Source organism: Plectropomus leopardus, chromosome 1 (genome assembly GCF_026936395.1).
Source record: "Plectropomus leopardus strain MGB_pleo_1.0 chromosome 1, ASM2693639v1, whole genome shotgun sequence".
Lineage (NCBI taxonomy): Eukaryota > Metazoa > Chordata > Actinopteri > Perciformes > Serranidae > Plectropomus > Plectropomus leopardus.
In genome coordinates, this window is record NC_142176.1 from 28,647,614 (window position 1) to 28,673,015 (window position 25,402).

The 25,402-nt window shown below is 40.6% G+C and overlaps 1 protein-coding gene across 4 annotated transcripts in view; it reads left to right on the plus strand.

Moving 5' to 3' along the window:
- mdga1 (MAM domain containing glycosylphosphatidylinositol anchor 1) overlaps positions 1-25,402 on the plus strand; it is a 237,928-nt gene that overhangs the window by 85,911 nt on the left and 126,615 nt on the right. For all 4 annotated transcript variants that reach the window (XM_088079421.1, XM_088079422.1, XM_042486927.2 and 1 more), the window contains exons 3-4: positions 2,802-2,941; positions 24,281-24,455. In XM_088079421.1, the coding sequence (XP_087935547.1) occupies positions 2,802-2,941; positions 24,281-24,455 (315 nt within the window). The remainder of the gene's footprint in view (positions 1-2,801; positions 2,942-24,280; positions 24,456-25,402) is intronic.

Sequence of the window (25,402 nt, forward strand, 5' to 3'; positions counted from 1 at the left end):
ATATGCAGTAGGCATTGTGGGAATCACACTGCAAACACTCTTGCTTTCTCTTTTCTTCTCAAAACATCCACTTTGTGAAAATAAGAACAAAAGGAATGATAGCTGAGGATAAATATTGAGCGGACTGTTTTCAGTTGTCAGTTACAGTGAAGTGCAGATCTGCAGTAGTATTTTCTTAAGATCTTCAAAATGCCCACTTTTATACCAGAGGGTTTTATTTTTTTGATATACTCGGACTTTGGAAGATATTATTTTAAGTGTGTAAGTGTGTGATCTGTAAGTATGGCTGTTTGTGCATTTATCTAACTGGTTGTGGAGCACAGTCAAAAGACAACGGCACAGTTCTTCAATAACCATGTTTACAACCATGACTGAATCTGACCTACAGTCTGTTTTTCTTGACTTCCTTTTCTGTAGTATTTCTTGAAAGAGAAAAAAAAATCCATAGTGGCAATGTCACAAAAATATAAGTGGACAGCCGCACTCTACGTCTCAATACCTGAAGCTATTAACAGCTCCAGCTTTTTCCATATCAGAGAACATGCAACGACAGATTCTTCTTTTAGTATGAACTTGAAATCTCTTCTCGGGATCGCACTCTGTTTTTAACGTCTGATCAAGTTGAAGTTTAAGGTGAACAGGCCGCCCACTTCCTCCCTGTCTGTTCAATGACAACAGTCATAGAGCGCAGTGAAAATTTGTTCCCCCTGTGAATCGATGCTAATCACATCATTGTGCTTCCCCCGTCCCCCACGCCGCCTTCTCTCTCTTTTTCTCTCTGGGGTTTCACACTCCTCTCTGGCCTTTTCCTCCTCACCCGCTGTTTCTTTGTCTCTGTCTCTGTCTCTCCCCTCCTCGCTTCTGTCTCCCTTCATCATAAGGGAGGTGAAGCCATCTGAGGCCTCTCGCACGCAAGCCAGCCCTCCTCATGGGTGAGCGCAGTGGAGACTCAGATATTGTAGTTGTCGTCGCTGCAGAGTTCTCCCATCATGCATCTGTCATCCATTATTCCTACGGTAGCCGTCACAGCCTGTTGTCATATTGCAATGTGATGACTTGAGTAGATCTCGCCTGGGATTGTGGTTACGAGACAACTTAAATATTGTTATGTCATATGCTCTACCTTAGTCAGATGAAAAACAAATTTACTTTCCAAATGATTGGTTCTCAGTAGGGATTCACCAATTTATCAGCTGATCGTCCATATCAGTCAGTATTCGACTAGTTGCCTTATTGCCTATTGGCAAATAAGATGAGATTCACAGATGGTAGTGGCTGATGTTTTTCATCCGATAAAGAAAATTTAAATGATTCCCCATTCATATTGTATGTACTGTATTCATCTATAGCTTATGAATTAAAAACTGGAACTAAAACAAAGTCATCTGTAGAAGTCTGATGAAGGGACTTCCCCCTTCTTAACATTTTACTGTTCAGACGCTGTGGCGCTAAAAGGAAAAAACGCTGTTTGTCTGTGTCACAGGGCTTCGCTGTCAGTCTGCTGCAATCTATTGATTAGCTGTGTGATGGGCAAAATGTGTTATTTGTTTTCATTAGACGTAGGCATTTCTGTCAGTGGTTGAAAATGGTTAAATTAATCTGTTGGGCTCAGTCACTTGGGTTCAAACATGAGCGGCCAGAGCAGCTCTCAGTAGTATCCAAATGTGCAGACAGCTGGCTCACAGTCTGTATTCAGGCACGTTTCGTAACAACAAAACAATAACTGTTTCTGTGCATTTTTATTATTAACTCTCTAACCAGCTGCTGCATGTTGGATGTTCAGTAAAACACAGGACACTGAGCGCGCACGGACTGTGCACCACAGTAAGTGCACACTTGCGTTTTGATCTACAACATAATGATCACCAGTTCAGATCACAGCGACACAGTTCAGTACATCACCTGACTGTTTTATCTCAGTCGTCTTCTTCCTTTGTTTCCTTTTGTGCTATGTAGCGCCACTATGCTTAGTAGACAGAGAGCTGCCTCCACCCAACCGAGTGTAATTGAACACAAGAGCGTGCGTGTCGAGGCAAAGCCCCGTGTGAGTGGAGGAAAATTGACAGTGACGCAGTAGAGACTGAAACATAAATTTGATAAAGCATATTTAGTTAGTAAAAACAGTCTAGACCTATTCTATATGAAAAGTGACCTTGAATGACTTCTGTTGTGAATTGGCACTATACATGAAATAAAATTAAATAAAATAGAATTTAGGTGGGGGGTTGGGGTCTTGTTGGGGGGGCAGGGCACCAAAAAAACATTTTTACCTCAAGCTTACTTTGAAAATTTGACAACTCATCTTACCTTTTCTTCCCTGGTTGCACAATCTGGCATGCCTCAAAACTGATATAGCACATCTGACGTAAATTACAACCAAGACTTCATTAAACTTGAGCTTTTGAGCGCTTAACTTATGACTGTTGTTATGCACACTCTGTACTGTACAAGACAAAAGCAAGAATCAGCCTTTTGACCCTCTAATGGACACCAAAGTTTCAGTTTCCCAATAAAAGCCTGCATCTCTCATCAAACACTGACACACGTACCACTCCAGCATTTTTGCAAAAGGCCTTGTTCATGCAGATGCAGGGGTAATGTGATATATTTATTTATCTGAGTCATCGATACTAGCACTAGTATTACACATACACCCACAAGACAGTGACCTTTTTTTCTTGCTGCAGAGACGTTACTAAATATGTAATATGGTTTCTCTCCCTTTGTGTCTCTGTGTGTGTTTGTCCGAATGGCTACATGCCTGTCTCTGCATGTGTGTGTGTCCATGCGTTCACTCACAGCTCCAGCCAACGCCCAGATCGTGCACTCAGGCGCGGCGTGTAACGTCAAGGATGATAACATCAGCGAGAGAATCTACACCATCAAAGAAGGAGACACACTTGTGTTGCAGTGTATTGTTAAAGGACACCCACGACCACAGGTAAACTCCCAAACCACCTGCTGAGAAAAGTGTGTGTGCCATTTGTTAATGGACTGTTTGACATACATGTTGATGCTAATCCTGTTATTCAGAGAGGCTTTCACCGAGTAAGCAGGTAGGCTTTGAGATTCTTAGGTGCTCAAGGACACTAGAACAATTATGTTTGTGGCGACAGTGAACACAACTTGTCAACAATCCAACATGCTACAAACTCTGCAATTAGTAGCTGAACATGGCAACTGATGTTTGAATGGATGATGGAGCGTTTTCACAATTTTGCTTAAGTAACACACATAGACATTTACATATTTTAAATAGATTTATTAAATTGGTTAGTCAGCCTGGTGTCATAAAGCCACCTGAGAAAAAAATATTGTATTTAAACATAATTTCAGTGTGGTTTCACAATTAAATTGTAGAATGCCATAAAATAGAACCTAAAAGCCTTGCACTTATCCCAAATCAGCATCTGCCAGCCATCCATTCTCTAGCCAATCAAAGTTGAAGACTTAGGCAATGATGTCATCAATAAGCATTAGTCAGCACTCAGGCCCACTTCTATCTTTAAAACATTTGGAATTTACAGACCTCTCCTACTTAAATCTTGCTAGATTGTTAATGAATGTCTGACATTCAAGTTAATACCTCTGTCCTCATTTCCTAACACAAATATAGCAAAGCCCGAGGTCCTATCAAGCTGTTGATGTTGCTGTAATGCTTGAACACCTCCTTTAATCTGGTTACATGGCGTGCCTGTTTATATGCAGGTATGTTGGGGCAAAACATGCTGGTGACTAAAAAGGCTGCAGGCGACATGGACATATTCTCTGACGAGCATCAGTTACAAAACATGTGCTGGCCTGGCTGGCATAAATGATATGACACATCCACAAGTCATTAGTCATGTTTACAGTGTCACTGTTCTTCTGTTTGTGCTGAGTCACACCATCTCCTTCTTTATTCACTTTACAGTGGCACTAACTGAAATCATACCCGGCTTCAGTTTGATATCAGTTTGCTCTTACAGTAACTGAGTCCACTGTGTTGTTATTGACACATTCAGTATTTCTGGGTTAACATGATACAGAACGATGAATAGGCGCAGCAGTAGCTCAGGATTTTGACAGTGATGACAGTGACTTAAGGTTTAATTCCCCAGAACAGCTGGTGAGCTAAATGTGTGCTTGCAGCTCTTAACAGTTACAATTTACTTACATGTTGCCTTTTAGCGAGGCTAACTGTGCACCAGCGGGTCTTTTGTATATGACATACACAATTAAAATGCAAGACACAAGAAAGATTATGTCTGAAGGTAAAAACTCAATGCACAACAGTATGAAATTATTTGCTGTCCACTTCAGCGAGCTTCTGGATTTCCTTCTGTCCTCTTTAGCAACACTGGAAAGAAGTGAAGAAGAACAAATGCTATTATACAACAGCTCAGACAGGATTGCACACGTTTGGAGTGGAGCCCAATAGTTGGTTTAAAAAAAGAGAATAGCCTTTTTTCTTTTATAAAGACATATTCTATATACAAGTGCATTAAAGCACGTGCAGACTTTGAATGTGCATGTTAAACACACAGAAATGTACATGCATGCAGTCAGACATACAATCAAATCAGCTAACACACGCACACACACACACACACACGCACACACACGCACGCATGCACGCACACACACATGTACGCACACACACACAGCAGTAGACTCAGCCAATAGTGGACACATCTGGCTTCCTGGGTTGAACTCCAGCAAAACATTTTGGACCAGGGACTCTGTGAGTGCGTGTGCATGTGGTGTTGGTTTGTGTGTGTGTGTTTGAGCTTCCAGAGCTAGATATAGAATGAACTGAGGTGACTGCAGTGGGATTGTGTGTTTTGTGTGTATTTGTGTGGGAGTGTGTGAGGTGAGAAAAGCAGTGTTCCTCACGGGTGCATGTCCACTGGCATCACATCAGTATGAATAAAACAGCGCCTGTGTCTAGGCCTTGTTTTCTTCTGTTTCTGTTTATGTGTGTATCCACTCTGTCTGTGTGTGTGTTTGTGCGTGTGTGTGTGTGTGTGTGTGTGTGTGCATTTGTGTAAGAGGCAGCTTGCTTGTGTGAAGCTGCAGCTGCAAACTAATCATTTATATGTAGCTGCGAAATCTAATTGCAAACCGAACTGTTGACCTAACCTGCCTGTACTAACTGTGGCTGTCATTTCTCTCTCATTTGATCCATCCATCTTGCTCTGGCTATTTCACTCTCACACACGCACACACACACACACGCACACACACACACACACACACGCACACACACACACACACACACACACACACACACACACACACACACACACACACACACACACACACCACATTTACAGGCTGCATGCCCTAAACCAAATAAAGACCAACTTAAATAAAACTTTTATTTTGACCGACACTGGAATAATAATCATCATAAAAACGTTCTCTGAAAAACACATAACATACTACAGAACTTCATTTCCCCGGAGCAGTTCAAAGATGTAGGAAATTGCGTCAGTGATTGCTTGTTCTCTGGGTCAGAGGTGGTAGTGTATTTTGAATAATGATCACATTGGTCACATTGTCAGAATGTAAATTATATATAGTGTGCGCACAAGTCAAGACTTACACTGCCTCTGGCAAAGAGGCATTGGATGAGTGAGTGTGTGTGTGTATGTGTGTCTACGTTTGCATGTCTGTCTGTGAGAAAACGTGTATGTTGACACACACTAACAAACAAAGGCAGACAGAGACAAAGAAGCAGATAACAGACGAAGGCAAAGAGCTGCAGCAGTGAAAACATTTTGGTAACCTAATGCCATCGGACAGGAAAACTGAAGTTGAGACAACATTTCTTAATTCATCAACACTGAAGAGCAAAACATGGGTGTAAGGGTCAGCTCAATTTTTTTTATTATTTGAAAAAGATTTCCACCACTAGTCTAAAGCAGTGGGCCTTCAAGAATAAATTCATTTAATATGATCAAATGTGAAGAAAACAAAAATCAACTGAGTAATCTTCATAATAATCTTTAATTGAATCTTCCACTTAAAGGGTCAGAGGCAGATCAAGTAAATCAAATCATGTATGTTTTTCAAATGAATCAATGTATTTCCATCGTCATCACCTCTCTAAAATTAAACAAATTTTATGTATTTTGCACTGGACTGCCAGACTTTTCACTTGGATCCAGACCAAAATTCTAGGTTTGAAACCTCAGTCTGGACACCCAACAGCTGAGCCTTTGTTCGACAAAAAGAGGTGGCCGTGGTTCGGATCAAACAATATTATGGTCCAGTTTGTTTGTAGTGTAAAAAGCCTTTTTTTGGTTTCGACTTTACAGTAAGTCCTGGCAGGCTATCATCATGTCATACAAGAGTCACAGCTTCTTTAAGAAATAACTCCGTGTGTGGTTGAGAGAGAGAGAGAGAGAGAGAGAGAGAGAGAGAGAGAGAGAGAGAGAGAGAGAGAGAGACATAACAAAATGAGCAGAAGTAGCACATGGGGAGAGGACGATGAGTCGAGACCAAATGTTTTATTGACATTTGGCCCAATGACTTTATAAAGAGTCAATTGGGCAAAACTGAAAAAATAAGTACTACATTTAGTTATTTTCTGAGAGGATGAGAGCGGAAGGATACACAGAAGAGCCTGTCAATGTCAATCAATGTCAAGTATCTGAAAATGCAGCTCACAAAAGTGATTACAACAGGGTATGTCATGTATTGTTCTCAAGTGCACTCATATAATTGCCATTTGGAACCAAAGATGACCAGATCAAATGTATGCAATTTTAAAAAGGCAAACTGAGGTTCTGAACTTGTTTCAGACTTTATGGTGTGCCGTAAGACTTAATGGTGTGTGCACAAACTTAAAAAAAAAATTTTTAAAAATGACCTGAATTGTTTTTTTGCATACAGAAATTAATTCTTAAATTTTTTTAGGATTGATAGTGACAAACTAATCCTAATCAATGTCCACTTACTAGTTGTTTCCAGGGCTTTTAACCACAACTCAAGGTCTTTGTCAGCATGTCAGGCTGGCTCAGGTGTTATCTGACAAGATGTCATTATGTGATATCACAGTGTCAGATGACCGCTGAACTAATTTGATTTGCTGATGAAGACAGCATGATGCAGCAGAAAGCTGAGAAAATATAGTAAGTGCACCGTGAGTTAATTATTCTTAATTTTGACACTGAAATAATTCATCAAACAATGGTGACACTGACTGCTGCAAGGAAAGCAACCAACAATATAATGCAAACACATTTTATTGAACAACATAAGCACCTATTGCCATGGTGATAGAAAAAGTACCAGATGACAGAACATTTTTTCTGATAAATCCCATTTCGCTTTCTGATTTTATACTGTATACATTTAAAACTATTGAATAGCCCACAGTTTTGTTTTTTTACATCCACTATACATCAAATATGAAACCTAATGAAAGTTTAAAACCTTGGAGATTATATCTGTCAATGACACACAAACATTAATTGGCCCATGTCAGTACATATGTAAAAATAGATTCAAACAGACAAGATGCTGTATTACTGAAGGTTTTTATTGAGTGCAGCACATATAAACGACAACATGTGGCAACATGTGTCAGTGTTGTCAAGGAGAGGATTTTCTGGTAGAATGTATATACACATTCAGGAGGAGAGAGAGAGAGAGAGATTGATCAGATAATGACAACAGGATAAAACAATGTAAGGACAATAAAAGAGAAATCGAATGATGACAGATTGTGGTTGCTCTAGAGGAATGAAGAAGACACAGTGAGAAGAGATAAGAGGGAAAAAATGTTGATGCTTATTGTGATAAAGAGGAAAGAAGGAAAGAACGATTCAAAGTCAAGATAATGGTGTGTGTGTGTGCGTGTGTATGTGTTAGTACATCCTAACCAGTTTATGCATTGCTGCTCTGTGCATGTTGAGCAATAGTAGCAATGCATGATAGAAGAGAAAAGTGGCAGTGTTGTACTCAAGAACATTTAAACAGAGACCAAGTCATGACCAAGAACGGAGTGTATTGAGACTAAGACAAGATTAAGACTCTGAGGGATTGAAACCAAGAAAGACCAAGACCAGACCACTCTCTATGGGTTGGTTAAAACTTCTACGACTCAAGGTGTCCAAATCTGCCAAAAACTCAGAAAAGAACAATCACACACAATAAGTAGAGAAGCCAGATAGGCATCTGTCTATCTAGCCTGCGAGCTAGAACAGAATAAAGTAGAGCAGAACTGAAGTAAACAGTGAGTGTGCTGACCTCTGTCCCACTGCTTCTGCTTATGCAGCACACTGCAGCATTCTGCAGTTGGTCCCATTGGGCTTACAGTGTTTCCACTGCACTCCATTGGCTGTATTGATAACCTGATCCCTGTCACCCCAGCTCTCCTTCATCCATCCTCACAGCTGTCCATACCTCCTCTTCTTTACACAGTGTCCTGTCATTGCACAAAGTTCTAGTTTCTGACGTAATTTTTTTAAATCATATTTTTATCAACGTGAATGTGAATAAAGCTTTTCAAGCCTTTCAGTGCTGTTTGATTCACATTCAGAATGACGACAACATACCGGAACCAGGAAGCTCAGGGGGCCTTGGGGTGAAAGTAATTTGTGACATTGACCTAAAGGAAGCTTACATCAATTCATGCGTCAAAAGAATTAAATTCATGACTCAAACTTGAGTGGTTAGATAGAATTTGTTTTTGCTGAATTGGATGTTGCTTCCTTGTGCTGACTAGATGCTTAGTATGTTGTAATTGGGTGACTCATACATATGATTTATATCTGTCCATTCAGTCTGTAATTTTTGCAAAGGTTCTTGATATAACTGAGCAAATTAACATTGACGTCTGACAAATATGTTGCATACATGAAAGTCGTCATTTTAACAATATACCCAAACCAACGTCTTGAAGGATAAACATGTAAAGCAGAATGGTCAGTATCTTTAAAGCAGAGGGATATCAAAATAATCTAGTTTTCTTCTTATTTTGGAGCAAGAGTACTCATGGATTCTCCTCAAGAACAAGAAAAAGAAATACAACAGTTGAAGAGCTACCAAAGTGAACCATGTCTCCTTTTTTTCCATCTGCACTGAGAAGTTTGTATTGGCCTCAAGGTGCTGGCAGACACACAAGATGTTCAAGTCTTCTGGCTGCTTTGTTATTATTTATGGATGTACTCCAGTTTAGCGTGAATGTCCTCATAATGCACTCTGTATTCACCCTTCAGAGAAACAATGCGCTTACAAATTTGTGCCGACAACGTTTTTTAATACATTTATTGATAAACACACCCACTGCAGAGCGGACCACACAGCCTTTTAAAGACATTAGAGCTCACTGTAATATTTTATTAATCAGATAAGTTGTTTCATAGCAGTTCGGGATCTTTTATCTGTCTTTGGTTTCTAGCTCTGGGATAGAGCTGCTCGTGTCCCACATTTTGATGGGTCTATTTAAGATCATAGGAATATGATGTATGAGTTGTGATTGGCAGTGGATTTTCTCTTGCATTTTGAGTCGAGATGTATTACCGAAAAAGACTTTTAGAGTGTGTATTATTTTGTAATGCAAAGACTGTTTTGCTCCCAAAAATTTAATCCACGCCTTCTCGGACTGAAATGATGTAGACTTTTCCATCCACTTTCTCTCTCTCGTAACCTCTCTCAGAGGGAGGAGGATCCAATTTAGCCATGTGAGGCCGGCCCAATAAATAGCTGCTTTACTGAGAATGAGTCTGATTGAGGATTTATCCAATCCTTTATCAAGACTGATTGTTTACCTTTGCCTGAGCTTGATTGGATTGAAAAGGGAGCTCTCGCCCTGATCTATACAGAGGAGAGAGAAATCTAATCATTTCTCTCTCTGTCTTTCTGTGTCTGCCTTTTTTCTTCCTCTTTTTGTTGCAGCCTTTTCCCTCATATTTTCTCTGTCTTGGCCTCCCTCTCTGTCTCACTCTTCCCATCCCTCACCACGGATCTCTTTGCATGTCTTTGTTCTCTCCGCTCTTCTCTCACCCTTGTCTTATTCCTCTCTTCCAAACTGATCTTTTTCTCTTCATTCCTGTCCCTGTCTGGCTTTCCCAATTTCCCCATTCCTTGCCCCCTTTTCTCTAGGCTTTCTCCCTCCTCTATCTTCTCCATACTTCAGACCAACTGCAACAAGCCATACATCAAGTCAGAAACAGTTAGTTCACTTGAAGGAGCAGCTTGGTTTGGGGAAAAGTCAATTTTGTGTGCATATTTTTGCAGCAAGAAACTGCTGGTTCAAACCTAGGTGTTATATTTTTCTCTTTCTTGTGACAAATATTACCATAGACCACTTTACGAAATTTTAAGCATTTCAGTACAGAGTTTGAAAACAGGAGGCAGTTGGCTGAGGCAATGATATGCAAGGATTTCTTCCTACAGTACATTGATTATTTCTCTTTATTTTAAGACTACTTGAAGAAAAAAGGAAAGAAAGAAAGGAAGAAAGACAAGAAGAAACCTTAGTGTTAGAGGTCACCTCAAAGGTGCTTGTAGCACCGTTCAAGTTAACTCTAGGGACAGCGGGGCTTTTAGTTAACAAAGCACTGTAGTCTCGCTCACAAAGCTTTTCTTGTTACGCATACACACATAGGCACAAGCGCACACACACACACACGCGCACACACTCACACTCACTCACATGGCTTCTTCAAGAACACAATAGGAGAGTAAATGGTTTTTCTGAAAGTGATTCCTACCTCCTTATTATTTATTCATGGGTCTGCTGGTCATTGCAACCTTGAGAACCGTGTGGTGTGTGTGTGTGTGTGTGTGTGTGTGTGTGTGATGAATTCTATAAGAGAGGAGAAGGTAGAGAGAGCCATAGAAGAGAAAAGTGGAGAGGCAGAGAAAAGAAAGAAGCAGGGGATGGAGGGAGGGAGGGTCGGGGAGATGAGGGCTGCGGTTTGGAATATGGGTTTGGATTTCCGTCCTTGAGGGGTGAGTGGAAGGCGATCGATAGTGAGGCTGAAAGCAAGGCTGATCGGGTGGCAGCACGAGGCTGCACAGGCACTCAGCGGGAACACGACCTAGACACAAACAAGGTCACTGCCCGACCCCTAACTGGATGGAGAGACAGAAAGAAGAGGTAGAAGAGAGTAGAAGAAGAAGCTCAAGCGTGGTAGGAAAAGGTTAAAGAGGTGTGGGGTCACTAGACAACTGGGGAGAAGAGGTTAAAGTTGCAACTGAACAATTTTTTTATCTTCTAGGTTTTCTCTGAAAAATCAAACATGGAAGCAAATGAAGGAAGCTTTGGGTAAAATAAATATGTGATAAAGGAGACAAGTCAGGGATATACAGTATGCTGGTGGAATAAAACAATAAGAACATCAGGCACAAAAATGTTATATACTCTAGAAAGAGAAAGCGGGGGGAGATACATTTGACTCTCTTTGATGATACGACTCCTTTTAAAATCATAAGAAGACAAATGCTTCAAAACAACATAATACACCCACAACCATATGAAATAGTATATACATTTGTGTGTTTGAGAGTATGAATGTTAATTAGAAGAAGAAAAACAGCACAAGTTAAAGATGTAGAAAGTGGAAGAGTGAGAAAAACTTAAATAAAAAGCGCTGTGCTTTTTCCCGGTGAATATCGGGATGAGCACAGCGCTGTGCAAGGGACAGACAGGGTTAAGGCATGAGAGTGAGCAGCCTGATGATGTGCAAATTGGGATGAAGAATGTAAACAGACGAAAATAATTATATGAAGTTTACCTAGAAGCTCTTTCCATGAATTCAAGCTTTCAATAGAGGAGGAGAGGGAACATGTGCAATCCATATCATGTGCATCGTGTGTACACAGTGTGCTGCACACAAAAGCATTGTTGTTCATTTCGTGTTTTGGAAGGTCATTCTGTTGTTAAGATATACACAGAAGTGCTTTTTATATAAGTAGATACAGCAAAATGTGGCATAGACAGAGATAATACTGTTGCCCCTTTCCATGTCTTAAGGTCTTTTCCAACCAGGGCTGTGACAAATAAACAATGCAATGGTAAAATACTCACTAAGGTCTTTCTGTGGAGGCTAGCTCCACATCTGAGGAGACAGAGGAGAAAACTACTTGTATCCTTTTGACCCAGAGCAACATCTGGGCAGTCTGTTTGAGATATGCTGCTGTAAAGCCTGAACAACTGTATGTATCCTCCAATGATGTGTGTTATCTGGTGAAAATACACATACAACAGTTTGTATGAAACATAATGAATTAGCACACCAAGAATGACTTTACATTCTCAACACTCAATACTGATCTGTTAGGCTGGTCAGAGCTGATCATATCTATGGATGAGAGAAGAAGTTTCACTTTTACTGTTTCTGGCATTTTTCAGCTCCGTTTGTGCCCAATTTATGCTCTGAACTCCAAGAGTGTGGTGTGATGCATAACCGAATGGCCGAAATATTCCAATAGCACTCCTACTGAACAGTCTAGATCCCAAACTATAAAATCAATACGTGGCTGTAGATGTTTTGATCATGGCAGGCTGCCACAAACAGATGTGTGGGAGACCCCCGGTTTAGGCTAGTAAATTAGATAGGTTAAGCTTAGGAAAAGAAACATGGTGATGACGTACCCTAAAATAACCCAAAGTTCCCTAGGTTTCAAATGGTTCAGGACACCGATCTCCTGAGGGAAAGTCATGCGTTATCTGACCGATCTATCACTCCAACCTACCTACATATGCCCATACTTACTCATACATACATACTCTTTTTCACTCTCGTCAGCACATTGTTTGTGTGATTGCTGCCTTCACAATAGGTGTGTGAAACACAAATTACTGGCTCATGATTACATGGGTAATACAAATTGTGGTGCATAATTTTTCTTTGGCATACTTACGATCAGTGCTAAGAACAGGATTCTGAACTATTTGTTGAGTTGCCTTACAGCAAAACACTCTGAGTGAATTTAAATTCCCTCTGGTGAACAGGCTTTTATTGGGAAAGATGACAAAAGAGGGAGTGGATCAATTATGTGTTGCCTCTGTCATGGTTAAAAGGTGTAATAAAGTTTGCCATCTTGGTTCGAATCATAGACTATACAGTTGGGACACAAGAAATATGTTGTTTTGCAAAAGATTGGTTTGTACCTTTATTTGTGGTGCAAAAGCCACCCCTGGTGTATAAAGGCCTTAAAAGGCGGAGGAATTGCTGTTGTTTGTCTTATGTCACGAGGAAGTGTCTGGTGGCATTAGCAGGGTAGTCCACTTTTTTCACTGCAATCACTTATCCAACATTTGATGAATGTGACTTTAAAAGGTAGCTTTTGTGCTGTGTGTGAATATCACTTTACTTCACAATTTAGTTCAAAGAGAAGCACAACAAATCCAAACTACTTCAGATGAGTCTGTGAGACGTGCAAGCAAGTTTTTGCATCTGTGTCCTCGACTGCTTGAGACGGTGAGAGAAAACAAAGACAGAATCAAATTCGATCTTGAAAGAAAAACAAAAACACTTAATATCGCTGGTGATGAGTCTGGGGGGTCAAGTCTGTGCTGGACTCTATGCCTTGTCTGTATGTTGTCTCTGGAGTGTCTGCTGCCGTGGCAACGCACTGTACTTTTCAGACAAGCTCCTCTCTGAGGTTAAAAATAATAAAGGTGATGTCTAAATATCTGTGTTCACAAAGTTGGAAAAAAAGACTCTATATTGAATAGTGGCTAGACAGAAACTGAGAAACAGAGATATTGATCGATATTCTGAGATTTTAACATAGTTTGTATCGGTATGTTACATGGCTAGCTCGAAACATGTAATGCATAATGTCTGTCCAGTACAAACGTTTGAAATTTAAGTTTACAGTGATCTGATCAAGTGTAATATTGTGTTTGTCAGATCAATGGTTATATATCAATGTAGGAAAATCAATGACTATTTTATTGGTTTTCCGAAACATACTAGTTGATCTTTACACCCCTCCCTCCTTCTGTTTCTAATTGCACAGCATCATGATGCCACTCAGCAATGACATCATCTTCTTTACACACACACATACACACACACACACACACACACACACACACACACACACACACACACACACACACACACACATAAAAGCAAGGGCTCAGATTTCTCCATCTCATGCCATGCTTGTGCTAATTAGCCATTGCTCATTACAACAAACACATCCAACATGGGCGGAGCGTGTAAGGTTGCGGCTGACACTGCTGCTGATGCTGTAGACACTGGGCCGTTCGGAGAGAGCTGTCTATGTCTGCTAATTTTGTACGCAGTGGTTTGTTGTATTCACACACAAGCAATCTAATGTTCAAGGAAATGCTCAGTGAACCCTTCCAATGAAAAAAATGTAAATGTTGTTTGTTTTGTTCAACTTGGAGAGGGCAAATGAGTAGAATATCTGAATATGCTTAAAAATCAGGTGTCTTTCTCGAACAAGCAATGGAAAACATTTGTTGAGCTAAGTGTCATGTTCTCTCATCCAGGGAAGATGCTACACTCGTCTTCCTCAGAACATGACTTTTATTTTGGCAGAATGAAAGACATTTCCACCAAGGGTTGAAGACCCCAAAACCCAGTTTCATACGTGTCCGTCCCAAAGGTTGAAACCAAACCTGCACCCTTAAATTAATTATTATCCATGCTTACAAACATAGTGAACATCACCATCAACATGAACACATAAGAGCACATATCATAGATGCTTTTATAGATTAGGACATTATCGTAAATTCTGATGATTCTTCAGCTTCGTGTAATTTCATCGCAGCCTTGCTCTCATATTACACAGGCAGTAAGAGCAGAAAGACATTCGTATTGTATGACAAGGTTAGGGTGAGGGATGGTGTATTCAATATCAATGAGTCATTTTGATTGAACTTTTTACTGTGTGATCTCTGCACCGAGGGGTGGAAGGTGTTTAACTCTGATGTGTGTACAAAAAAAAACATAACAAAAAAAACAGCCTGGTGGCAACTGCTGCTCAGTTTTATTCACATAGAGTTGAATTGAATGACGTATGTAAGAGCTTACTAATGTGAAATCAATTATGTTCATATTGACAATAATCCAGTTACGCTACTTGCCTAAAGTAGTCCTGTCAATTACCTAGGCTATTGATTAGACATTTAAACAGGCCATAGTTAATAAATGGAGATTACATCATGAAAATACCATTTAACTGACATATGAATACATTCATCTCATCTTTTCACCTCATTTTTCCTCTTATTTGGCTCTTTAAAATGTCTGCTCTGTGCTCCCTCCTGTTTTCTGCTATAATCTTTGTTTAGTTTTGCTTTTCTCACTTATTGGTTATACTTTTATTTGCTCCCAAATTTGTTCATGTCACTTAACCCTTTTTTGTGCTCCCCTTCTCCCTCCCCTGCTTTGCCTTCTCCTCTCTTCTTTTTCTCACAGTAACAGCTCTCTCCTCCTCTCCATTACACCCTTTCACTGATAGTTTCTCCTCACCTACCTCTTTTATTCTCCCACATTTTTAAATTCATTTTGAGATGAAAGAAAAGTAAGAAAGAAAACTCTGTGCCTTTATTTCTTTGACTCACCTGTTCCCACACATTTCTCCTTCTTTGCTCTTTTCCCCTGAGCTTCCCACATAATGCCATGAATCAGCAAAGCAACGTCCATTCAGGCAGCGATGCTTGAAATTATATTTATTGCTCACTTTATTCTCTTACTCTTTTAACCATCCATTTATCCTTCCTCTCTTCCCAGTTGCTTCACTCTATACCCCAGTCTCTTCTCTCAGTGACAGATAATTACAATGGATATTTCCATGAGCAACTTTATTTAGTCTTATACTGTATGTCATCTACACCTTGTCACTTTAAGTCATTCAGTTTAACCATTGTTTCTAAAGCAAAGCGGGAGCCATTACACCTCAGTATCTGTTCAAGCTGCCATTATCAACCTGCACTGCTCCTCTTTTTGTCATTTTGTCATTTCTGCCTGTTCTCTCTTTTCCGCTCCCACACTTTCCCTCAGATGTTGCATCCTGTGTGCTTACGCATGTGTTTGTGTATGTCATAGCGTCTGTGTGTGTGTGTGGGTCTGCGTCCGTGCCAAGTAGTATTCCCCGATAACAGGATTACCATCTTAAGCCTATTCACGGTAAGTGAGCCAGTTGGATGGATAAAGCACTGTATCGTCAACTCCGCTGGCGTTACATCAAGAAAAGAGTTAGAAAAATTGTAGAAGGCAGGCCTAGCAAGCTCTCGGTGAGTTACTGAGAGGGAATATAAAGGATTCAAGCTCTGTAACACCCCAGGAAGCAGCAGTGGTTTAGAGCGGGGCAGGCTTGCAAGCTAAGCATTGCTTACAGTGATGTCAGACAAGGAAGGATTTAACTTTTCACAGCAGTATTTTCTCTGTGGTTGATGGAAATTGAATACAAACACTGCAGTCTTGGTCCACAAAACAAGGAGATGTAGTGGTAACATTTTAAGGGTACGGGTACATAAATTATCGTGAATCATGTATGACTTCATGCACAGAAAAGTATATATTCATTCAAGTAGTACCCCATAAACTATCAGGAATTTACATACATATATACATTTGATGAAACTGAGCAAGAAGACATCATTGCATACGGAACACATATCCAACTTAAAACTAACTTCACCTTGGCTGGCTTGACACAGTTTTTTTTTAATGCCGCTGCAGTTGCACTGTGCTGATCTGTCTCGTCTGTCTGTGTGCTCAGTGTCCTTTTTGCACCGCAACATTATTTTTCACTGCGTGAGAAAATGTACGTGTAGCTTGAGAGCATGTTAAAAGTGTCAGTGGCTTGAGGCTACGGTCACTTGTGAGCAAATACCGGCAAGTGACCATCGTCTATCCAGGGGATTTTCGTGCTATGTTATCTAGCTTGCTAATAAATATTGAGATATGTATTTATTTATTTATTTATTTATTAATTTTCCATTTTCTCACGTTCCATGCCTGTCTTCTAACTCACTGCCAGCAAGCAGCATCTCTCATGTAGGGCATTATTTTTTCATGGCTGGTTTGACAAGGTAACAATCAGTGTCTCCTCCATCTTGGCTTACTCTGAGAACTGCAGCCAATGACAGTCGAGCGGGGACGACCACACATGCTTCTTTACTGCTGGCTGGGGCTGTGACTTGGCCAGTCAAAGTTCAGCAAAGTTGAACTCCATGTAATGCTCAGATCCAAATTGGCTTTGTTACTGGAAACAAATGTTTTATTCACCCATTTGCTTGCACTGAACTGAAGTGAACGAGGGGGGAAATACTAGCCAACGTTAATTTCACACGTCTGACCATGCCTGGAGTCATGCACTGGTACATGTAGAGCTTAAAATTCTGTGCAGCTCAAATGCGCATATGCATGTAGTATTTCAAGCCTCGTAAGGTAATGCTCAGTTAATCATAATTAGAACATTTGGAATTCGCCAGATTACATGTGCACTGCTGTGACTGGTCAGTTTTCGAGCCTGTTTGTCCCTTTAAGTGCTGACTTGCCTTTTAAGAAGAGGGGAACATCATACCTCCAAAAATCAAAATGATTCCAATGCTTAGTAGACAGTTGTTGCATTAATTTACATATTGTTCTAGCTTTAAAACGTACATTATTGAGTTCATGTTTTTTGAATTTATGGTAATCCATGTACCCTTACCATCAAGTGTTACCAATGTAACATGTAATGTAGCCAGGCTGATTTTAGTCCCTTGATTGCTGAGGTAGAAATGTAAACGTAAAAAATGGGAGTGTGAAGCACTGGATGGGTGACTCTTCCAGTCCATTAGCTGCTTCCTTATAATTCTGGATCAAATAGGGCTGTCTGCATTATTTTTTATTATTTGTGAGAGATGTTTTGAATATTGATGGCAAATTAACATAAAGAGCAAGATGTGAACAACCATTACAACCTCCCTTTTTTGGGCTAAATATTAATTTAGCATTAAGGTCTCTCATCTGTTGTTGCATAGTGTTGACAGTTTCCAGTTAAGACAGTGGGGCAAAAGGGTCTGACAGTCATTGGACCATGTCTGCTAGATCCTGTTGGGATGTGTCACTCTGAGGAGAGAAGTGAGAGGCTCAGAGACAGATCAGGAGAGGGGGGGAACGTGTGTGTGTGTGTGTGTGTGTGTGTGTGTGTGTGTGTGTGTGTGTGTGTGTGTGTGTGTGTGTGTGTGTATGTGTGCGTGTGTGTGTGCGTGCGTGCGTGCGTGCGTGCGTGCGTGTGAAGGGGAGGTGAGATATATGAGAGACGTTAAAGAAACATCTACCAAACACATCTGACCTAACACACACACATATTGAAAAGAGAGTGAGTGGAGGGAGAGAGGTGTTTAGATAGACAGCTGCAGGCCACCTGTCGGTGTCGTTGACACACATTAGCCTTCTTCTCCCTCAACACCTAAAGAAGCACATACCTTTTACTGTTTCTCTTCTCTATCATTTCCCATCCATATTTCTCATACATAACTAGCTGTCCTTCCCTCTATCCCTGCAAGTCGACAACGACTTACTGATTCGAAGCTGGAATCTGTTGCCAGTTTACTAGATACACAAACAGCTAAATCCAAGAGAGTTCTGCAATAAATCCCAACTTTAAGAAGCTCATAATGTTGCATTTGTTGTCAGAGAGCTATTGTTTCAGCTCCATCATTTTTGTTGCTGGGTATTGAAAGCGGTATCTAATATTTTGTCCGCTGTCTCAACCAAAAAACTGAACATTATAAGCTTTATAAAGTTAGGTTTTATTGCAGACCTGTTGTGTATTGGATTGCAGTGGATTTAGCAAGGTGTGTGTGCCTAATAAACTGGCACCAGGGTCTATTGTTAAAATATCCATCTGTGTGATGGAGTACAGCAGATTTACTGTGGCTGGAGATGCTGTGAGCTACCGCAAAGAATGTGTTGACTTGCTTGTCAGGTTGCAACATGGTTGACAATGGCAATAAAGTCTGTTTATCAGATTCTTACAAACAGCAGGTGTCCACAAAACATTCCACGACTCATCAAAAGCATCTTTGCTGCTGTGTGCACGCTGCTGGAGAGGACTGCTGCTTTAAGCCTTAAATGGAGAGAGCCGCGTTTCACCCAACAATATTGACTTCACTTTCTGAGTTTGAACGTTGCAAACTTCAAAGACAAGGCAACTGAATAACACCTGGTGAAATCTTGAAATGAATTTCAAAACAAATGCAATACTAGGCGATAGGGGGTACTTAACTCTATTTGTGTCAAACAGCACACAGACTCAAACATCTTCACTTGCCTTCGTTTGTATCGGTGTAAACAAGAACAAAGTGATAGATTCAAGGACAGGTTATTAGCATTAATGAATTTCTCAATGTAGAACTGGTGGTGGTTGGAAGGGGGATTTTTGCAAATGATGTTCACACAACTAATGGAAGGTTGGCTCTGGTCAGTATTTTTAGTGCACCTGTCAAGAACACAGTTTGAGTTGGGCCTAAAAGCAGCATCCACCCACCCTCCCATAAAACCACAAGCACAAAGTGGTCCCCAACTTCCTCCTCGCAATACTCTGACAAGCCTGTACTCTGCACTGTTTCTGTTCTCCTGTTGAAACATCTGTGTCCTAGACAGCATACAGCTCCCCCAGCTGAATACAGAAACAGCGAACAAAAACCTGCTGCATTTCATGTCGAGCTGGATCCCAGGGGATCCCGAACCTTCCCTTCACATTACACTTCTAACCAAATGTAAGAGCTATTATTACAAAAGGCTCTGACTCAACAAAAGCATCTTCATTTCCCAGCATGTGTGTGGGGGAAAAAGTCTGGGGGAATATGTGTGTGTGTTTTATGTGTGTAAATGGATGTGCATTTAGACACAAAATCTGATGGCAAGTCAGTGTTTGGCTTTTCCTGTACTTTGTAAAGGAATAAAGGCGGGGAAGGCAGAGAAAAAGCGCCCAGACAGGGATAAGATGAGGGAGAGAAAAAGGACCGGCAGAGATATCCAGACCAATCCGTCGGGACCTCAGTGGAAAAAATAGAGCAGCGTCACACGTCTATTGAAGGAAGAGAGAAGAAAGAGGTGTGGAGGGAGAGGGAACGAGGTCAGAGAAAGAGAGCGCAGGTGATGGTTTTAAGCTGCCGGTGTCACAGGCGGATATAGGCTCCTCTGCTGCCTGCCTGTCATCTGCATAGCACACAATGTCCCCTTTATTCGCAATATCACCTCTCTCTATTTTGCTTCATCTGCCTTCCTGGAGTAGCAGCCCTGAGCGTGATGCACTATTTCTCTCCCCATCACACAGCTGCCAGCGATACTGGATATATCATTCCCTCTTATTCTTGCTCTAACTTGCAGAAAAAAAAAACAAAACTATATCTCACTTACACATGCAGTCTTTTTTTCCTCCGAAACCCTTTCCCTACCTACTATATTCCTCACCATCTCATGCTGTTTTTCTTTCCTCACACTTTGTTGCTCTGGTCCCTTTACAGACCTTACGCACAACCTTTATCCCCCAATCCACATATATTACAACACTCAGCAGTATTATTATAAGCCCTCAGGCAACTTCCACTTCCATTGACTTTCTGTAATCTTTTGAGTGCAATACATCATCCTAAATTTAAGCTCATCCCCTTTTTTTACACACACAAAGTTTCATTATATACACATAAAAATGAGGACACTGCTTTTAACTGGAATATATTATTCCCCCGTACCAAAGCTCAGTGGCGTAAGGTAGTTGCAATGGGAGCCAGGGCATGCTATCATGACAGGTCCAAGTGCACGCAAGTTACTAGTTATAAAGCACACACATAGCTTTATGCCTATATAGATTTCATCAACAATATGTCTTTCTGACACTTTAATGTTTAAAAAAAATGCACGCTTAGCTTGCATATGTGCTTACCTTGCCGGTCTTGACAGATTTTCTGCCCACACTAGCAAATCTAAATTGTATCATCTTGTCACATGATCGAATAGTGACTTGAAACTGAACAACATCAACCTCCATATCACCCAGAAATAATCATTGCATATCTGTATATAACAAAAAAAGTCTAAAGAAAATCAAAACATTATTCATTTAATTAATAATGTTTATGGCTCCACGTCTGTAATAGCTGTGGACAGAGGCATTGTAGTGAATGTGATATCTCAAGAATGCCTTTTTCTTTTAATTTTGCACAAACCTCCCAATGGACTCAAGGAGAAACTGATAAGATTTTGATGGTCAAAGGTCACCGTGACCTTGCATTCATCTCATTCTTGGGAGTGTGATAGTTCATAGTTTATGTCAATAAATGCTCAATTTTGTGCTGACCCCGAACACTTCTGTATAACCAAGGTGGCAATCTGAATCACTTGCAAGGGTCTGTTTTCTGCCCAGCATGCTTTCTCCATGGGCCATCCCATCCTAGGGGCCCAAGCGCAGCCACTCTGTCTACAAAGCCTTTATCACATAATCTTACTATTAAAAATCATCTGAACTTGAAACTAATCTTAATGTTTCCTGAACTCTCATCCTAAGAACGACTCTAAAGCGAGCACAAACAAAATGTCTGTAATTTGTAAGATTTCTGCTCATCTTTTAATCCTTGAATAGAAAGGATAAAAGCAAGAAAACACAGATGCACACTTCATGCTCACTTTCACTCACAATCACACACACACACACACACACACACACACACACACACACACACACACACACACACACACACACACCAACCAACCAACACACGCACACACACGCGCGCATGCAAACTGGAGTCACTAAACCATGGAGAGACGGGGTTCGGTTCATTGCTCACCTTGGCTGGTTTGATCAATGGCAGTCTGCCTTCTCCAAATCCTTCCCACAAACAGAGCTGAATAAACAGGCAGGGAGCATTTACACAGACCCTGATAATCTGCTAATCCATATAACCTGCTTTCTAACCAACACTCTCACACTCACATGCACTCAGACGCATGCAGGAGTGAATATGTCCACCAATTCTGTGTACATACCCAGGAACACAAGCCGACGACTGTGCATGAAAGCAGGAAACTCACACTTATGCCCACAAAAATTTGCATGTGCGCATACATACACACACACACACGCCATATCAGTGGCTTGTGCCCATTATCCTCTCTGACCTCCTCAACAGGACGTGGTTGATAGTCTCGTCGAGCTTGATAACAGACAGAAGGGTTAATAGGGATTAATGGACTGTATACACACACACACACACACAGAGCGAGAATAACGTTCCAGTGCTGATGAGTTTACAGGCTTTCATGTATCTCCAACGCATGTGTGTGTGTGTTTGCGCATTTGATTAATAGAGTGAAAGTATCATGTAGCTGTCGGCCACGCAGCATTCCCACGGCTTGATGGGATAATTGAGGCGTGAAAAAGCCATATAGAGTTTGTCAAAACTCTTAATGGTCTGAGTTTAGCATCATGGATGCAATGAGTACGGCGCTTAGTGTCATTAACTTCCACTCTATGGAGCAGACAGAGATTTTATCACTGGGGAAAAAAGTCATAACTGCATTTATAAATTTGACCAGACTTATTCTAGTTATTCAGATTTAATGACCTGCTGAGTGAAATGACTTTTTCTGTCTGCCTCACTCTGTTCTATTACTTCAGGTCAATGAATTCTCCCCATGTAGACATACCTTTCAACTGCCCTTCAGAGTGACATCATGCTCTCAGGACCATGTCATTTGTCTGTCATAGCTGAAAAATAAAACTTTTTTTTAAAAATGTGACAATGCTATGGTTTGGTAAGTTCAGGCTTAAAAACAATGTGGTCAGGGTTAGGAAAATATGATAGCTTGGTTTAGAATAACTACTTGGTTAACGTAAAGGAATCATTTTGGTCTGAAATTTTAACTTTGTTCAGATTTGAAGACCATTGAAAAATGGTGGTCATGGTTAAAGGAATACTTCACCAAAATCATCTAGTCATGCCATATTATCTTGACTTGTGAAGAAAACTTTGTTTTTTTTCACATGCCTCCTTTGAAAACAGCCAACATATTGGTTTAGTGATTATTTGGAAACATGCATTTTTGCCAAAACCTCACTATTTGAAAGGTGACACTAATCATCTCTACTCTCTTCAAAGCCAGACTCCAGTACTAAGATTTTTTTTTGTGTACTTTGTAGCTGCATATCACAGTCAAACAAAATGTCCAATGGATGAGAGTCATGATTCCTGTAGCCACTTGCTGAATGTTAACATACTATATGTTGTTTTCAGCTATTTGCAAAAATTACTGATGCTGTCGAAAAGACAGGTTTTATCAACTCAACTCAACTTGCTGCTGCAGTGATGTTGAAATGTACTACAAGATGTCTCAGTACACTGTGACATCACTATGTGATTACAAGTGCAAAAGAGAAATTGATTTAGAACTCATGTAAACTTAATATTAGATATGTATGCAGGCAGGAATGGAGCCTTCTGTCTGTACTGTGCATTCATTTCAGCCTTATTTGCTTCTTGAAAGCTTACAGATTAAACGGAGCAGTACCACCACATACTGTGAGAGCAATGTAGTGTAGATCAAGCAAAATACAACCACAGGAGACGACAGACATTTTTTAAAAAGGTGGAATAGAATGAATAGATAATATAGTGAAAAGTATTTTCTGTCCACGTGTTGTGATGTATTTAATGGCCTCACAGACCACTGTCATCTACAACGCTGCCTCCATTAAAAGGTACATTATTACGACCTCTTTCAACTTTGACTTGTTTGTTGTTTAGAACTTTTGACTCCGCTGTCTGGTGCCATCTATTGGCTGCATCTATGCCAACATAAAGGACGCACCGAAGTACGAGGGCATTAATGTTTACAATGTTTGAAACAGACAATCAATTTTTGTATGTTAAGACAGTATAATTCAAACCTTTCCAAATGAGGCAGTGACACACTGCGTTTCATTTACAATCAAGGTTAAATCATCTATTAGATTATTATGCGACACTTATTTTTCTTTAATAGGAAATGAGAACAGAATGTTATTTTGAAATATACTTTTATTGGTGTGACTACAAATTGTGTGCATAAACGTTAATATTTGTTTGGGTGGAGAGAAGTTTGAGTGAGTGCTTTTCAACATTTTTATTTACACTCTTTCTTTTAAGTATTTTTGGAAATAAAATGTCAAAGCCTACCTCGGTAGTCTTTTTCACTGCTTCCATCTTAACTTTGTTCTATCACACTTTGACTGATTATGTCCTTGCTACACCTTGCTTTTACCGGCAGCTTCTTCGTCAATTCACCGTTTTTTCACCTTTTCCCTCTGCTCTCTTCAGGTACGGTGGACGAAGACGGCGGGCAGTGCATCAGACAAGTTCCAGGAAACATCCATCTACAACGAGACACTGCGCATCGAGGGCATCCAGAGGGTGCAGGGGGGTCGCTACTACTGCAAGGCCGACAACGGGGTGGGGGTGGCTGCCATCAAGTCCATCCGCGTAGATGTGCAGTGTAAGTGGGCAGGGAGAAAGAGGAAAAAAATACAACCTCCTTCCACTTCTGGACCACAGCTTACTATCACTACAGCTATTCCCACTGTTAGAGGAGATGGAGATGGGGAGAGATGGAAAGATTGGTGGAGGAAAGATGAAAGACAGATTGGATGGATGATGAGATTTCGGGTGGGAATGGCTTCCAGGAGTATCTGATGACTTATGGTGGAAAGGATGAAAAGCATGGTGGGAGGATTAGGGGGGAAGAGGACAGATCAAATAGAAGTGCAGTATTTGGAAAAGGTAATGATGCAACACATTTCAAATGTGTGCCTGTTCCAAACCTACAATAATCATTGGTTTATTGTAGGGTTAATGCAGGGGTAGGTACTAATAAGTAAAAATAAGTTTTGTCAGACACTCCTGGAAAAAAGTGAAGTCTGTGGGACATATCAAGAGTTTTTCTAACAGTTAGTCCAGGTGGCACGGGCTCCCTAACCCACTGTTTGTAAGCGAATCCAAATTACAACCACAAAATCAGGTTTTTAGCTGTTCAAACTGAGACATCCTTAACATTTCTTGCTGTTTAGCTCGGTCACATCCTCAGATTTCACAGTGCCTGCCACAATTTGCATCTAAATTACTAATTGTCTGATAATTAAAAGATAACCCTTCCTTTTCACACCTTGTTACACATCCTTTGAGCTGTCCCTGTAGTCTGCGGCTCTATAAAGGGCCCTTTGTTAGTGTTTGTCACACAGACAGACAGTCAAGAAGCAGTGTTGTGTTGTAGGGGCCCCGTGCTGCTGCTTGTTTCACTGCCCCACTGTCCCTGTGAGTCAGGGGCCAGGTCATGGTGACAGGTTGACGCACACGCAACTGTATACTCAGCAGGTCAATACCCCAGTGCCCTAAAATCCTTATACATCCGTTACATCACTTTATTGCGTCGATAGTCTCTTTCTT